The sequence below is a fragment of the Cololabis saira genome, chromosome 5 (assembly GCF_033807715.1).
Source record: "Cololabis saira isolate AMF1-May2022 chromosome 5, fColSai1.1, whole genome shotgun sequence".
NCBI classification, from domain to species: Eukaryota; Metazoa; Chordata; class Actinopteri; order Beloniformes; family Belonidae; genus Cololabis; species Cololabis saira.
This window is the reverse complement of record NC_084591.1, coordinates 30825431-30842441: the sequence shown is the minus strand read 5'-3', so window position 1 is coordinate 30842441 and position 17011 is coordinate 30825431. Positions and strand designations below refer to the sequence as shown.

At 41.9% G+C, this 17011-nt stretch overlaps 1 protein-coding gene across 2 annotated transcripts in view; it reads right to left on the bottom strand.

Annotated features, from left to right (window-relative positions):
* The window catches only part of furinb (furin (paired basic amino acid cleaving enzyme) b), a 114651-nt gene that overhangs the window by 5029 nt on the left and 92611 nt on the right, over window positions 1-17011 (bottom strand). For both annotated transcript variants that reach the window (XM_061721511.1, XM_061721512.1), the window contains exons 7-11: window positions 12121-12209; window positions 9512-9684; window positions 5673-5885; window positions 3834-3934; window positions 2114-2217 (exon numbers count right to left, since the gene is read on the bottom strand). In XM_061721511.1, the coding sequence (XP_061577495.1) occupies window positions 2114-2217; window positions 3834-3934; window positions 5673-5885; window positions 9512-9684; window positions 12121-12209 (680 nt within the window). The remainder of the gene's footprint in view (window positions 1-2113; window positions 2218-3833; window positions 3935-5672; window positions 5886-9511; window positions 9685-12120; window positions 12210-17011) is intronic.

The window sequence follows — 17011 nt, the reverse complement described above, 5'->3', positions numbered from 1 at the left end:
GGTGTTTTGGTCACTGCTATATTTATAATATATTATATTATTTGTAATCAGCACAAATTATCTGTCCCCATATGATAAAATCCACCATCCCCCCTGATTTTTTTTTACAACTCGAGTACTGATTATATCTGTACCGACAAAATAAAACAAAACAATGACCTCTGACAGAGACTTTGTTTACGTATCATTGAAATCTGTTCATCGTCCATCTGTGGAGTGACTAATTTATCTATTAAGAGAAAATATCTTTAGAAAATGTTTCTTTTCATTTCAGCTGGCTGGAGGGTGCATGTGTTTGATTGACAGATGCTGCTGGGCTCTAGCAGGGGAATACAAGACAAAGCAAACACATCTATCCTGAAGCTTACGAGCGACGGTCACGCAGTGTACCGTTGGGACCAGATCCTCAAGTAAGAGGACATTTACAAGTTTACTTGTGGTTTCGTGTGGTTGAGCTAAGCAGTGCATCTGTTAGCAAGCATGTCTAACCTGACACAAGCAGCACACTTCTCTACGGCGACAGGAAAGCTCATGTATGTGGTCGCTCAGTCATTTTCTGTTTCTCACAGTCAAGAAAGGATCTTCAACGACATGCCATGACAGTGAAAGCTGCTGAAAAACAAGAGCTCTATCAAGGGCTTAGACACTCTTAGAAAATGTTCAAGTATGTATTTTCAGCATTCTTAAAGAATCCACAGCCGTCTGCAAGTTCAAGGACCTTTTCAATAACTTACGGTACATCTACGCATTTGCTAGAGTGTTCAATTACGTGCTCTCCGAGTGCTGAAAAGGGCTGACAAGTCAGAAAAACTCGACTTAAACTCCCAGGTGTGACCCCACATTCTTACATCCTTGACTTTGAGAAAGAGCTCGACTGCTGGCTGACTCTTGGTTCGTTTGACCATCTGCTACAACACAAACATCACTGGTTAATTCAAATATAGTTCAGCCAACCGGCTTCTTTAAATGGCAGTTGTTCATCTATAAAATTGGACCCTAACAGGATACAAATTAATGCAAAGCTAGAAGCTGACATCATGAAACCGTGAAACCCAAATGCCTAGTCTTTTCGTCAAGGACCCAGGAAATGTAACTCTCAGAAATGACAGCAAACCTACTAGAGGTCTATACTGAGAACCTTTTGAGCTTAAGAAGCTTTTGTAAAGTGATTTTCATCCCGTTTTCATTTACATATTCACACACGACAGTTACTGCAGGGCTGCTAAGCAAGGTGAACAGCCAAGTCTTGCCCAGGGACAGGGGACAGGGGCTGGGGATTAAACTGCCAACCTTGTGATTAGTGGACGCCTGGTTTTACTTACTTATCCACAGCTGTCACCCATTTGTATGATCAGGCAGGACAAACTGTGCTGTTTAATCTGAGACGAACACCTGAAATGCTCTGGGTGCGTACTGTAGATGGTATTTGTATGAGCCCACCAGCTTGTTGGGGTTGTGACAAACAGGCAGGCAAAACTTAAGTAATATTTCAAAATGTTGATAAAAGCCAACTGTGAAAGAATGCATTTTTCATTAAGTCCTGTTACGTGAGAAATTTGTGTTTACTTCTGTTGCAATAAGTCGTCCACTGAATAATGGCGATTTCTTCAATTTTAGCTGATTTATTTCTATTCCTGCAACCGCTGCAGCCATCATTACTTTTACTTGCAAAAGACAGATGTCTGCAACGAGCTCCTTGTGAGTGGAGAATATCTACAGGTCCTCGAGTTCATGGAGGAGGCGTCAATTCACAAGTTCGGGATGACTCGAGCAAACTTTGATTACTTATGCGATGCAGTAACTCTACTTTTGCACCTCCGACATCATGCTCTACTCAAGGGAGCCAGTTCCCACGGACTAGTAAATGCGGCTCGTGAGCTGCTGATGAAACAAAAAAAAGTGTTTCTTTTTTAGTTTTGTGAAATATTCCTTCTTAAAAATCGCAGTAAGAACCATCTCACAGGAACATGAAAATGTTTTTGCAATATGATACATGCTTCCGTTGGGTGTATCTAAACACACCTAATGACACTTTTACATAAAAAAAGGAAAGAAAATCCCATGAATGTAACTGTGATGTATGCCTCCATCTGTTGGAGTGAAATGATCACACCTCTGCGCTTCACTCCGTTGGTCCTCCAGTCTCCGGCGCTGAGTCGCCCGGGCTGGGACGTCCTCACCACCAGGTGCTGCATGTCCCTCCAGGTTAAATTCACGCTGCACACACACAGATACACGGAGAAAGGAGAGCTAAATAACCACATTGACTTCCTGTCGCATAACCGCTGAAGGCCCTCCTTCTTACATTAAGGACATTATGAGAAAATTCAGGATTCGCTGACCTCGACAGCAGAATAATACAGGAGAGGAAATATGAGGAGCTGTGGGACATGGAGAAGGTCAAAGGGTTTGTAGACAAACCTGCAATGTTATCCATCTGGGTATATACAGTTAGAAAGACTGTACACTTCTGAAATATAATACCGAGACAAACAGGGCATGCTGACCAATGATAACAGAGTTATAGGCTCACAAAAAGGATTGAACGTCAGACTAAAAAAACTGGTATTAAAAGGTACATTGTAGCCTGTTTTGTTGAGAGGTCAGGAAACACAATAAAACAAGACATCATGACACGGAGGATGCTGCCCATTCCCCTCTGTATAGTTTTTGATGAGCTATGGCGTGGGGGGGGGAGGGGTCACCTTCCTTGTACTATCCCATAAAACGTTTTTTTTTTGTTGTTTTTTTTGTACCCCCTCAAATAGATTTATGAAGAGACATAGTACTGAGCATCCATCAGAGAAGCCTGTGAAGCTCCAATGAAGAAAAACTCTTCAGTGGGTTTAAGTAATCAAACCATGAATCACAGTGCTTACTGAGTGCAAAACCCCAGCTGACAGAAATAGAAATGCAGGATTTCAGTGAGCCGCATCACCTCTGCCGCCCTTCACATCAGCATTCGCTCCTCACACCCCCTCATGTGTTATTAAAGGACAAGATCCCCCCCTCCCCGATTCACTCGGTGTCACCTCAGGCAAGAGTTAAGGGGGAAATAACAAAATAATAAAACAGCAGAAACACAGACACACACACCTAAACTCCACTCATTTAAGATCCCCGGTTTGATAAACTAGCTAGCATGTAATTATTCCTGTCCGTCAGGTGGCTGCTGGGGGCGGCTGCTCACTAGCAAATATTACCTGATAATCTACAGGACTTGGTGGAAACCTGAGCTCTGTCAGTTCCCGACCGACTCCTGTGATATCCGAGCTGACAGAGGTGAGATAAGCCGGGGAGGCTGAGGACATGCAGCCCTGGCTGGAACGTACTGCAGGATAGGATTTGACACCTGCCATCACTAATGTGGACATGAGGAGAATTATGCATCGCCGAGCACGGCTGAGTTATAAGACTGATTTTACACATGCAAGATACGACTGGAGATATGCAGATAACGGATAACGTGTCTGAAACTTGGAGACCTGGAGTCCTGCGAGACCAGTAATGAGAGACATTCTGGAGCATGAAATCTTCACCACCAGTCCTACAAGTATTTAAATGTGTGGGCTTCAACTGCAGATTATTTTTGCTAATTAACAGATTATCAAAAGCTTAATGTGAAGAGGAAAGAATTTCTGCTGGGATTTAGTTGATTCCCAGAGTTGTCTGTGCATGTCTGAGCATGAGTGCATGCACTGTCAATGAGCACCCAGTGGAGCTTTATAATAACAAATAATAAAAACTATGTTAATAATAACCACCATGATTAAACCTTTCATTATTACGGTGCCTATTATGCTTAAACAAGCGTCTTCATCTATTGCACTCACTTGGCCTCCAGAGCCAGAGCGATGATCCCAGCAGCCAGCGGGGCGGAGGCGGACGTCCCCGTGTGAGAGTCGGTGCATTTCTGCCTCAGGTCGGTGGTCACCTTAGAGAAAAGAGAAAATACTACAGCAAACAAATACTGAAAAGGGAGGCGCCCTTAATATGAGACACTGATTTAAGTATGAACTTGATTCTACACGCGTCCAGACAGGAGAGGGCCAGGGAGGATGGGAGCTTTGTTTGCCGTGATATGAAATGAGAAGAAAGAACCCGGAGGTGGGAGCGGGGATGAGTCGGTACCGGTTAACTCTCAGGTCTGCCAGTCCCTGCCAAAAGGGTCACCAGCGGGGCAGTGAATGTCAACCGAATCAGTTCTGCCAGTTCAGGCTGTGGCCAGACGGAGTATGTTAGCACTCCAGGTATGTCTCAGCTTTGGTTGCCTTGTCAGTGCCGGGGAAGCTAATGAGGGGTGACTGGGTCATGACGAGGACACGCCAGAAATGACAAACAGGCCAGAAGTGAGAGGGGTGGGGGGGGCTGTGAAGGTTAAAGATGCGTTCTTTGTTTACAACTTTTGGCCTGACAGATTGTAGCACTAATGACCATTATCCGCAGAAAGATGCCTCTGTATCAAGGCATAAAGAATGGGAGGACAGCTGTCTGCACAGGCTAACTGTTACACAATATTTAATGCTGAAACAAATAATTAACAAGTCGATAACTTTAATAATATAGTACTGGGTTAAATCACTTTTATGAGGCGCTGTTGTGTTTCTTTGTTTCATGAGACTGTTAAGCTTTCTGAGCTTTGGACCGTCAGCTGAACAAAACCTGCCATCTGACCACAATACCCATAACTCCTGTAATAATTCTGACCTATAATATTACTGATAACACTGATATATATGAATAAGAATAGACTGAATCATGACTGAAAGCTGTTTGTTATTGACCGGTTAATAAAAAAGCCATCACCTTTAGCCCTCCAATCAAGGTTTTAGTTTTGCAAATATAACCCCCAAACTTGGTTCCCTCCTGCGTCTCCGTGGTAACGTGTTTATCTGTGCAGACAGCTACAACTGAGTCCACGTGGTGGTCTTTCAGAGGTTTACTCACAGCAGAGGGAATTATTCGCCAAAGATTTCACAGCGTTTTTATTTCTGGCTTCTAGTTGCTAAAATCTGATTTCTTAAGAGGGTTACGGGGGCCCAAATCTGACTCCCAAATGAAGCATTAGTGATTTCTCGCTGGATTTCTTTGAAGGTCAGCTTTGTCGTCCTAGTAAGCAGAGCGTTCCATCGGGGTGAACATAAATACGAGTTTTGCGCCGCAGAAACAGCGTGAAATCACTAATGCAACACACGGGGGCCTCCCTCTGCTAAAGCGAAAATGAAACTCCAGTTCCGTTACATTTTTTAAGAGACGACTTAAATTTCAGCGCTTTGATGAATTCCATTTGTTTGCCTGCAGCATTCCTTTGGTATGTTTGGGAGAGAATAGCAGATTCATGGCTGTTTTATCTTACTGTATATCCCTGAGGCGAGGCTTTCATCAGCTGACAAGCAGCTTGAAGGAAGCATGTGGCTTTTCACTATTTGTTTGTTCCCCTCATTGTATGTTCCACTTCAGATGCTCTGATTTCTGACAGTTTGATTTCATTTCGACTTGAGACACAAGATTAATGTGAAGACGTGCTCAAAAAAGGTTCATTTTAGGATACACAATCCCTGCCATTTGACAAGTGCGACTGGTGTGATTACTTTTTCAGATTTTGACATTTAAATTAGAGGTATGAAAACAATCCTACACAAAAAGCAAAGCTATATCTTTACTGCACCTACTATTTGTTTCTCCCCTGGATTTCCAGAGCTGAAGGTGGTGGCGAGGGTGGAGGAGCAGGGCTCGCTGTACCACGGCACATTGCCCGCCTGCGTGGTGCTGCTGATGGACAGAGTATAGATGCTGTTGGTGTAGCCGTCACAGTTGCAGCTGTCCTGCTCCCGGCCACCGTTACCCGAGGCCCAGACAAAGATGGAGCCCAGGCCGCCGCGACCCTGTGGTACAAAAACACGAGTAGCTTCTTAGAGTTGAAACCCAGAACCAGAGAAGATGAAGAGAAAGATAAGAGCTTGTTTATGGATGTTTGTGTCACTTCTTTAATGGCACATCATTTATGTGTTCTTTTATTTCCCCCTCTGCCGGCACTTCGCTTGTTAATACATGAAAATGTTGACATGAACTTCAGATCACAGGAAGAAAAACAAAGTAATTACCATATGTAGTCAAGCTGAAAACAAGTCAAGGGTGAATAAATGACAGCATGTTATCGGGCAGCGAGTGCGCCACATAAATACAAATATGATGTGAGCTGGAGATTAAAATCTTGTCAGTGTGCTTGTTTTCTTATTGTAGCAATGGAGGCAGTCCATACACTTCATACACTTATCTCCATCCGAACAAATGACTCCAAGTCTTTATTCTTCCCAGAGCTCCAGAAATCAGAAAGCGGCTTGTGGCTACGATAAAAACAGCGCTGCAGCCGTGCTCTTAAATTGTTGACGATGCTGTGCACATCCTCTTAAATGTACCTTTACAAAGGATTTTTCCTTCAGAATTGCTACTTCCTTTAATGACACGGATTTGTCCACCCACTGGCCAACACTGCTGACCTTCTTGTTCAATAAAATCAAAACTGAAAAAAAAGGGCTTGCAATTATAGCCTGACGTCTGCGGACCCTTTTTTGCTGATTGTCCCTGAAGCCAGGCTGGAGACGGAGACGGAGGGCGTCAGGGCATCTGCTGTCAGGACTCCACAGCTCTGAAACAGCCCTGAGGTGGAGAATGACCTCATCGTCCTTTTGTTAGCCTCCTGCAGGCTTACTTTCTATAATCAGTTTTAATTAGTCTTCCTTCAGCTGTCAGCTTGACTTTTCTTCTTCTAAAAAAAAATATATTCAGAAAAAGTAATCCTTTCTTCTTCAGACCTTGTTATTTCTGTCTTTGATGGGTATTAATTTACTCAGATCCCACGTTCCTGCTGTTGATTATTTATTACACCCTTTGAAAAATCAATGCAACAGATAAAGCCGAAACTTCTATCGATACGTGGGGAAAAAAAAGGAATCCAGACAGTAAAAGTGGATGTTTGCACATCTTCACTTTTGATCAAGTGGGTGGATTATGTTTGGAGGACTAAAAGAATTCCACCACCAACAAGAAACAAACAAAAAACAGGGAGAAATAAATGGGTTTATACAGTGTCATCCACAGATGCACAAAGAGAACACACACAGATGAAAACTGTTTGGTTTCAGAGGGCGTCGTGTCTGCCCAGACCCTGGATTATTTACTTCCTAATTTCTTTTGTTGTGACGCAGTTTTTTCCGGCATCGTTCATCAGTGAAACACTGGGGTCATAATTCTGCCAAACGATCTTGATTGGACCTGAAGACAGATTTCAAATGAGCTTGTTCGGAGCATTTTTACAAGAATTATCTGTTTAATTTAGTTAATGGATTCCTATAATGCCATCTCACAAATGAGCACCTCTTCAGAACAAACGGGATGTATGCGCTTCATCCTATTGTCTGTTTGCAGTCTGAATCGAACTGTATACTCACACTAGAAGCTGTACATAATACACCTCGACTATCTATCTCAATTTATGACCCGGTGCTGCCTTTGCTGCAGGTTACAGAGGCAAAAACAGACGATAACGCCGGAGTGCCGAGCCTTATCTCTCTGCCAGGAGAACAGACACTGAACCAGAAAGGTTTTCCTCTGTCAGGTACGTTTTCCTCACTAACCCAAGATTTACGGAGCATTTTGTGGCGTCAAATATAAGTCACTGTTTTTTGAATTGCCGTTTCCTTCATTTACATGATAACTATCACTGATTTTAAATCTAATCCCACTCTGGCCCAAAGAAGGAGCGGATGAGCAAATAACACAATCACCTTGTGTGTATTCTCTTCTACTCTTCCAAACTTCTTGAATTATTATCTTCCACTAACACAAGTGGAACAATGTGCAGGCATTTTCTGAAATTAATGTATGTAACAAGAACACTGAAATATTCCTGACCACCAAGCGGGAGACACCTGCTGGTCTTGTTATTGTACTTAAGGCTGTTCCCCGTAGACGCGCGTTTCCTCTGGTCGAACCACACTGCAAACCTAGTTCCAATCCCAACAGGTTATTTCATACAGCACTCAACAACATCTTATCGGTTATCTCAATAATTCATCCTTCCAGCCAGACACAGCGCAGGGGATGCTGCTTAAAGGGAAGCAGACTTAAACCCAGGAAGCGTCTCCCAGATAACTATTCTCGCTGTTAAACCACATGTGGTTCCGGCATACATCAAACAACAGTTACTGAGCTTTACAGCTATTCATAAGAAGACTCTGTTACTGAAAGACGCAATTTCCACATGTCAATCTTCTCACCTAATTAATTTCCGCAAGAAAATGGCCCACTACTTCAAAGGGCTGCTGGATATTCATTCTTTAAAGAAGGAAAAGAGGAGAAAGCGGAGAGCTGTGTGAAATATGAATACAAACGTAAGACGTGGATTTTAAAATAATAAGAATCTCTTAGACCAAATCCTGTTGCTGAACTCTGACGTACTGATGCTGACATTTCTGCAAAATTTATATTAAAAAAAAAAACCTCCCAGAAATGTTTGGCTTGAAATGGCTTAAGATGTGTTACTCCGGTTCAAATCATCCTGAGAAACACAAACCAAAGTTGACATCCCCCCTGCTTACCACTGTGTTGCATCAATGTTTTTTTTTAAGAATGCTCTGTAAGTATTTTCCAAATATGACGACCACTTGCTGTAGTTTTGAAAATATTTTGTTCCTCATTCCTGCTTTACAAAGCATCGCTCCTGCTCTGCAGCCCATGGCCTACTTTGTCAAAGTTTAAATTAAGGGTTTCATTAGGTGAAAGATCTGGCCTCGGGGCAGACCAGTTTGGCACGTCTTGTAAAATACGATGGGTCTTCCCTGCTGCTTCAAAACCTGTTTATATCACTCAGCGTTAATGATGTCTTCACAAATATGCAGGATACCCACGACATATGCAATAATGAGCTCCCATACCATCACAGGTGCAAGGTTTTGAACTGTGAGCTGCTGTGGTAACAGATGTTGGATTTTTATTTATTTAATTTCAGAGTTTTTAGTTGGATCTGGATACAGGGATAAACAAGTTCGCTAACAGTGGTTTTCAGGCTTGTTTGGAGGCCAAAGCAGCACTTAAGAGTTCAGTATCGTGTTGGTTTCTGTTGCAGTCCCGTCTGATATCACCCACGCAACATAGGTCTTACATCAGTTACCCTTGTTTTATGTATGGTGGATGATGAAAACAGCAATATTTTAGAGAGTTAAGAGGTTTTTCTCTGGAAATTTGAAGTGATGAATCTCTCTCCATGTTTACCCCTGAACATCTCTGCTTTTCTGGGGTAATCTTCTTGCTCACTTTTTGCCAGTTTACCTGTTATCTGTTTTCAAAATGTTCAACCAGGTGGCGTTATCTAATATATTTTTCCAGTTTGCTGTCCCAAATGTTTAACAGTGTGTTGCTGGGATCAAATTGTAAACACAAAAGTATCTCAACCGGCATCCTAACTTCTTTAGAAACTGTTTTCCAATTGCAACCTTCTGCTCTAACAGACCTTTGTGACTCCCTCGATGAAAGCTTCCTTGGCCAGCTTGGCAGGGCCATCCAGAGACTTGCCATCATCCTCTGGGCCCCAGCTGGCACTGTAGATGTGGATGTGCTGAGGGTTGAGGCTAAGAGAGTGAGCCTCGACCGCATCTGTCACCTCCCCGTCCAACATACGAACTCCTGTAAAACAAACAACAACCCAAAAAACAAAAATTAAACTCGGGTTTTGTTAACAAACTGGAAAATAAATCAACAATAGTACCAGAATGAGAGTCAGCACTTGAATTTCAGTATCAGATGGATGTAGAGATGTAAAACTCTTGAGACGGCACACAAACGGAAAGAACATCATGAGATGGCAAAAAAAAAGGAAACTTGTCAAAAAATGTAAAAGAGCAAAAAAAAAAAAAGGGTTGAAACTAATCCCCACGTCATTTTCAACTACAACATGAAGAACATCAAAACAAAAAATAGGAGACAAACAGACTTCATTAAAAAAACAAACACTTCACTGTGTTTGTGAGGGCCCCGAGCTTCGCTCGCTGGGGCTGTTCTGAGGGATGCTGCTCAATTTTACCACCACATGCACAGAAATCCTGCTGCTTTTTAAGCCAAGAAAGCCAGTGTTTTGCCCCCATAGATGCTACAGAAAGAAGAATACGACAAATCTGTCAGAATGCAGACGAAACACAGCCGCACAGACTCGCATAAAATGAGCTGAGGGTTTACAGAACCTCCAGCAGACTGGTGCATCCACAGGGTACCACTAAATGTCACCTTTCATCATTCCCTGAACGCAACCCTGTCTGCGCCTTTGAAGTTTGCAACCTCAGATCACTCCTCTGAACATTAATGTCTGTGGAGAGGCATGAAATGAACCACCCTCAAAATAAGGTCCATTAGCGGTGGAAGACCCCCGGACATCAGAGACCAACATTATGACTGACAACGTCCACATTAAGCCATTTCAGATAACATATACCAGCAGGGACGCTCACAAAGTAGTAATTACTCTGCTGGGGAATCATTGCAGCGCAGGTTTAAATACTAGTACGCAGAACATGAAACACAGTGCGATGTTTGCTTAGTGATCATTATGCAAGAGCTGTACTGCAGCAGGAGAGATGATTACTGTCGTAACAATTCCCATCAACTTCCTGCGGCTTGACGATTCCTTATTAAGACACTGCTGCGCCATTTCCCTGCAGCTGCACTGAGTCAGGGGTAGCCGGCGGAGGTGGCGCTCTGAGTGTGCAGACGGGAGGTGAAGTAGGTGGAAAGGAAAACGCAGAGTGAGCCGAGCCGGGTCAATTACAAGTTTTAAACACAATCACTTATCATCGTTACTCTGTAAAGACACACACATTTAAGCATTAGGGCAAACATGGCTGCTTCTCTCAGACACACACCTACATACTGTGAGCATTTGGGAGGGAATCACAGCTGTTTATAAACAATCCACTGACCCCCATGACGCAAACAGATTCACGGAGGAGTAATTTATGAGTGCAGGGCCAGTGCGCGGCTCTGCTGGGAGATGAATGGTAATGAAGACAAAGAAGGAGAGTTATGGGTAACATCTGTGAACGGGACTGCTCAGGGCTCCACAGGCTCCGCTGAGTCTTGTTGGTTGTCATCATGGTACTGACAGATTGCTTGACGGCAAAAGTTACTGAAAATGTTTCTAATAAGAGCAAATATTGTTGTGAGACAAAAAGAAATATTTGTGATCTGCATATCTAGTTTTTCTTCACGTTGGATTTTATCACTGTTTAAACTAGAGCCTGATCTAAGAGTTGGAGAAATGTCCTGAGCTGGTGATTTATAACTAGATAACCACTGGATTGTGAGGTCACATGTCTTGGAATCAGTGTTTGACTAAATTGAGGGTTTTTTTTCTCATCGGCTTCTAGTCTCATTTGTAAAAAAAAAGGACAGAAGTCTTGGGTAAGGAGTCAAATAAAGATAGGAAGAGTTTCACATCAAGAGAACGGAAGATCGGATTCACCCACACTTATATTTACATGCACTTACAGAGACGAAACACAATCTATCAAAGCCAAAGCATCAAACTCTTTTGGCAAACAACAAAAATATTTAAACTCAGACTACAAAACATTGGTCATGATAGCGAGACTCTTATGTGCAGTCTCAATGACGACGCAAGCAACATGTTCCCTGAAAAAGAAAAAGAAAAAGACGAAGAAGCAAGATCAAGCAACAGCAGATGATCAAAGGCCAGCCCTATCAGTGGCATTGAATCAAGGACTATTCACTGTGTGTCACTGCCTTTTCTGCAGTGCAGCCACACTTTAACTGCTGAAAAATACAGTCAATTAGTCAGCAAACGACTATCTGTGGTGCAGAAAGTATCATAAAGGAATTCAACTTTAAAAGCTTCCACGGAGCTACCCTCAAACTGTTGTTGTGACTGAAGAGCCAAACCGAAGGAACCCAAGTAGAAAGAATTACCATATAAATGAATTTATATAAATGTGAAGTTTACTGTGCATACAGTTTCTAATTAAATGCCACCAAACTCATTCAAATTAATAATATGCTAATGACTATTGAACCAAAGGAAAGAGCATAAACAGAATGGTGGATCCCTCTTACCTCCGATTTTGGCATTATAGGCTACACCAACACCACACACTCCATTGTTGGCTGCAGCTGCCACTTCTCCTGCACACCGGGTTCCATGTCTGCGAAGGAAAAGGTCAAAGTCCATAAAAAAAACAAGAAAAAGGAAGAATATTAAATAAAATGTATGATAAAATAAGATCAAATAAAATGTAATTAAAAAAAATAATTTAAAAAATCACAAAGTAAAGCACTGTTTTATGCCGAGCCTTGAAAATGGCTTTACCTGAAGTGCTAAAAGTCCACCAGAGCCAAGTCCTTTTGTAACCACAGAGCTCTCGTTCTAACAATGGTTCAAACTTCCAACAGCGTGGAAAGGTACCGCTATTGTTGTGAACATGATGTGTAATTAGACGTATCAAGGACAAAATGGATTTCGTTTTCACACAATGAACTTCGACTAGAAAAAAAAAAGCCTTGGCGCTCTGCTGGGCTATTTAACTTAGAGGACACATAGATATTGAAAAAAGTACAAGTACCATAATCACGCACACAAATGAAAAATCAATATGTGGAGCAAATTAAATTTTTTTTTTCTATCCCAAAGACCTTGAACCTTCTTTCTCCAAATCCATTTCTCACAAAGAGCAAGGGGAATTCACAACAACATTTTCTAATAAAGATTCAGGAAGTTTCCCAAGAAGATTTCAACATGTTTGTGTTCTTTCATTTTAAATTATCAGTTACAGCACAGTTAAGTTATTAGAAATAGCCAACGTCTTGTAATAATAAACAATGCAGATTAAAGAAGAACTGTTCTGAATAAAGGAATAAAAAATTGACTTGTTATTGTTTTTTGGCTGTGTGGTTTTATGCGATGCTATTAGCAAATTCTTGTGTCATATAAAAACAAATTGAGTTCAAGTACTTTTAAGAAAACCTGAGGATACATATTTTGTAATTGTCCTTTGTGCAAGTAAGCTGACAGAAACTGTCCACCAGCCATCCGAATAAAATATGAGACACTATTGACGTACCTTCATTATTCACAGAGCCCTTCATTACATATTTCAACCAGTCTGAAGTTTTAGAAATCCAACCACTTTCTGTACTGCACAAACAATTCACTAACAGGAGACAGAAGCAATACAACGACCCCGCCGCAAAGGTCTAAACTGAAATATCCACAGTTTTGCATGAATCAAAGACCAAAGAAAGATAGGATAATTGGAGAAACTGATTGTGTTTCATAGATGTTTCTTGAAGCGGGGCGGTCAGACTGCAAATACATGGAGTAGAATGAGTATTAGCCACTTAGCACAGCTCATTAAGATCGTCTCCTGATTGCAGCCCAGACATCTGATTAGGACCTTCATAGTTTTGCATCTGTCTCTGACATGTACTGTGTGAATGTTATGCAAACAAAGGCAATTACATCAGCGGCGCCGATTTAGACGAGCCAATCATTAAGCTCCTTTTTGTTCTCCCAACCTCACTGGCGGCGAGTCGGAGGAGCCGTGTCTTTTCAAGGGGTCACCGCACAATGACACTTCAATCTGGAATCCTGATTAGACTGTGTGGCTCATCAAACCGGCACACACACAAAAAAATTCTGCACATAATCTAATCCTTCGGTTAGAAAGAAGTGTGGAAAGAAATGTTTGGTCAAATCGCACTTATAATCAAATCTTTTATTTCACGTTCCGGATTGTCAGCCAGTATGTTCTCGGAAGGGGTTTTCAGACCAGCAATCATCTTGCTTGACAAGGCTTATTTTTCATTGACATATATGCCCTTACACAAGGACCTCAGCACATACGGCAGGATGCAATCCATCACAGATGCAATTAATATCTTGTCATTTCCAACAAAAGGTGAAATGGGACAGTTTTACTGCCATCTAATTTCATATTGCATTAATAACAACACTTGACTTGATTTGGCATCCGGTTTGAAAGAAATTTACTGCATGCTCCAGGGGAGATTACTTATTAAATGGATAGGTAATTTCTTAGCTGTAGCTGCACATAGATGGCTGCATAGCATCAAAAATAGTTTCGTTTAAAGACAGAAATCCTGCAATAAGGGTGATGATAAAAAATTAAGCATGTGCAAAGGCTTGAAGCGTCGCCTGCAGTCTCAGTAAAACAGGCTTTAGATATACAAGATACTCCAGATGTTGATCTTTTACCAGCAGGACATATAAAGCATGTGAAGTGCTGATCAGACCTTTCAGTGTGTACCCATTGTTCATCGTTTAATTAGAGCACTAAGTAGGCACAGATCTGCCCACACATCACACTGCAGCTCACAACTGCGTGTCTGACATTTGTCTGAGATGGTTTATAAGCTTGTCTACACAAATCAGTCATGTTATTATATGTGGAAATGGTGTAAAGTGGGTGCTAAACATTGAGTGCTTTAAAGCAGAAAAAACACAAGCAATATCACTACTATCGCTGTTTTTTTTTTCTTGTTTTCACACCACATAAATATGAATGAGAAGATTTTATGTTGATGGTAGAGGCTAGGTTTATTAACCGGGAAAGCTGGTCATTAATACTAATGAGGCACAATTCAGCTAAAAGCACTTCTGTATTTCAATGTACATATTTAATATAAAGCACTTGTGTATGAGACGTACAGTATATATGAAGAAATCACTCCAAGTGTTTTAACTGCAATTTAAGACAGCAGTGGGTAAATCTGATAAATAAAAGAACTGAAATCCTTTACCTTTCATTTGATGTGTTCCTAATTTCTTTGCACTGAGAGTAAACACAAAACGAGTGCGGGATTTTAAAAGAGCACACATTGTGTTGGTATTGTTCTTCAACACACAGCCAGAAAGCCTGTAACCACTGACGACAGCCAAAACCACACATTGTTGTGTGAACAGCCAGATGGCTTGGCGTGGGACATTAAATGCTTACAATGTGCAGGCATTTGCTGCTTAAACTGCAATTATACCACAAATAGCACTTTAACATGTCAACTGTGAATGACTTTTGCTTAAAAACAAACTCACAATCTTTTTATCTTTTGATCTTTTTGGGGCACGGCCGAGATTTGATGAATCCCATGAGTTCATAACAATTTTTTTATCCATCTACCTGCATGTATGGTTATTTTTTTTTTTCTTTTAATTCACAGCAGGCCACTAAGAGCCTTTAATGCTCAAGACAGCCCATATCTTCAGCCCAACCAGTCACAGATGTCATGCCAGGCAGGGACTTGAGCCAGAGCCGGCAGAGTGAAGACGGAGCCAGAGGCCTGAGAAAACATTTACAGAGAGACGAGACGCACCAAGATTCAGCTGTTTTGAATACTATCTGCATGTTCACACGAGTGTGTCTGTGCGTGTATGTGTGCAAGCGAGTGGCTGGCCTGGATTAAATTCAGCTAAAACCAGCCAGATAGCTTAACATATCCTTGGAGACGCAAACATGCTAGAGCAGACAAAAGGGTGTGCGATGGGGCCGTAATTTTGTCCTTTCAAATGTCCGTGAAATTAAATGGCTTCTCAGACTGAAGTTACTGAGAGCCTCGACTTTATATCCATTTAAAAACAGACTGAAAAATATGTCAGGGACGCACCGATAGGCAAGGCGAGGCGTGAGTGGAGTTAGAAAAGAATGAAAAAGTGTATTTTTACTCAACACTTTGGCAAGACAACAAGAACTCTTAAAACATTGTAGCCTCTTCCTGACCCGCTTTTATGTGAAACAGGCCGAGTGGCAAAAGAAACGTTCTCCGTGAGCAACAGAGAAAAGACCCAACATAAACCTGGAGCTTAGATAAAAGGTTGCTGAACTGTTCACACAACAAATATGGCCTTCCTCATCTTATCAGGCAGTGCAAAGGAGACAAAGTGAGGTAATGCTTTTATCTTTGCTCCTCAGGACCAGACACAATACTTGGCCAAGTCACACCACCATCATTTATTTGAAAATGTGTGCATGTCATGCAAGACAAACTGCCTGGACACGATTCCATGCGAACACAGACTAAGGAGTGAAAATATAATTTGATCTAAATTTTGAAGTCAACTTCAGATTCAATCCAATCGATTACGCCACAGAAAGAAAAACCCATCAGGTAGATTCTAGAAACTGATTTGAGTATTTGAAGCAATTATAAGCCTTTTGCTTCACATGAGACTGCAGGCCAAGTGCAAAGGAAAAACCCAGCTCTTTAAAAGAGATGGGATGTGGAAGACCTGTGTTTAATCTTGGGTTATATAAACGGCTCCAAGTGGGTTCGGATAAAGAGAGTAGGACCGGCTCAGTCACTGAGCCACACGGATTCAAGCTGATCCTCGTTTGCAGAGATCTGAACTTTGCAATGAAAAATAAAAGATAGCAAATCAATGCGATTTCAAGTAAGCACTTGTGGTGTTTGTGGTGTCTTGTATAGGGGGCAATGCGTGTTAAAATATGAGTCACTAAGTGTGACTAATGTCCAGTGGTGTAAAGTAACGAACTACAAGTACTTCGTTATTTTACTTAAGTAAGATTTTTGAGAATTTGTACTTTTATTGATACTTTCATTTTTCTGTACTTTTACTTTTACTTCGTTACATTTTCAAGGAAATAATCGTACTTTTAATCCGCTACATTTAAAATTGGACACGTCGTTACTCGCTACAAATTAAAGAACAGCACAGCGGGGGCTGATTTATGGTTCCGCGTTACACGTTACGCGTTACGCAGAGCTACAGCGTAGGGTACGCGGCGACGCACACTCTACGCCGTAGCCTACGGCGTAAGATGTGCGTTGATTTAACGCGGAACCATGAGGCGGACGGGAAGGAAGGGGGGCGCGTGAATATACCGAGAAGGAGCCGCAGCTCCCGGGGGAGTTGCGCCGCAGAGGCGGCCCGGATGGCCGGAGGAACCGCCGTCGCGCCGAGTACCGAGGAGGA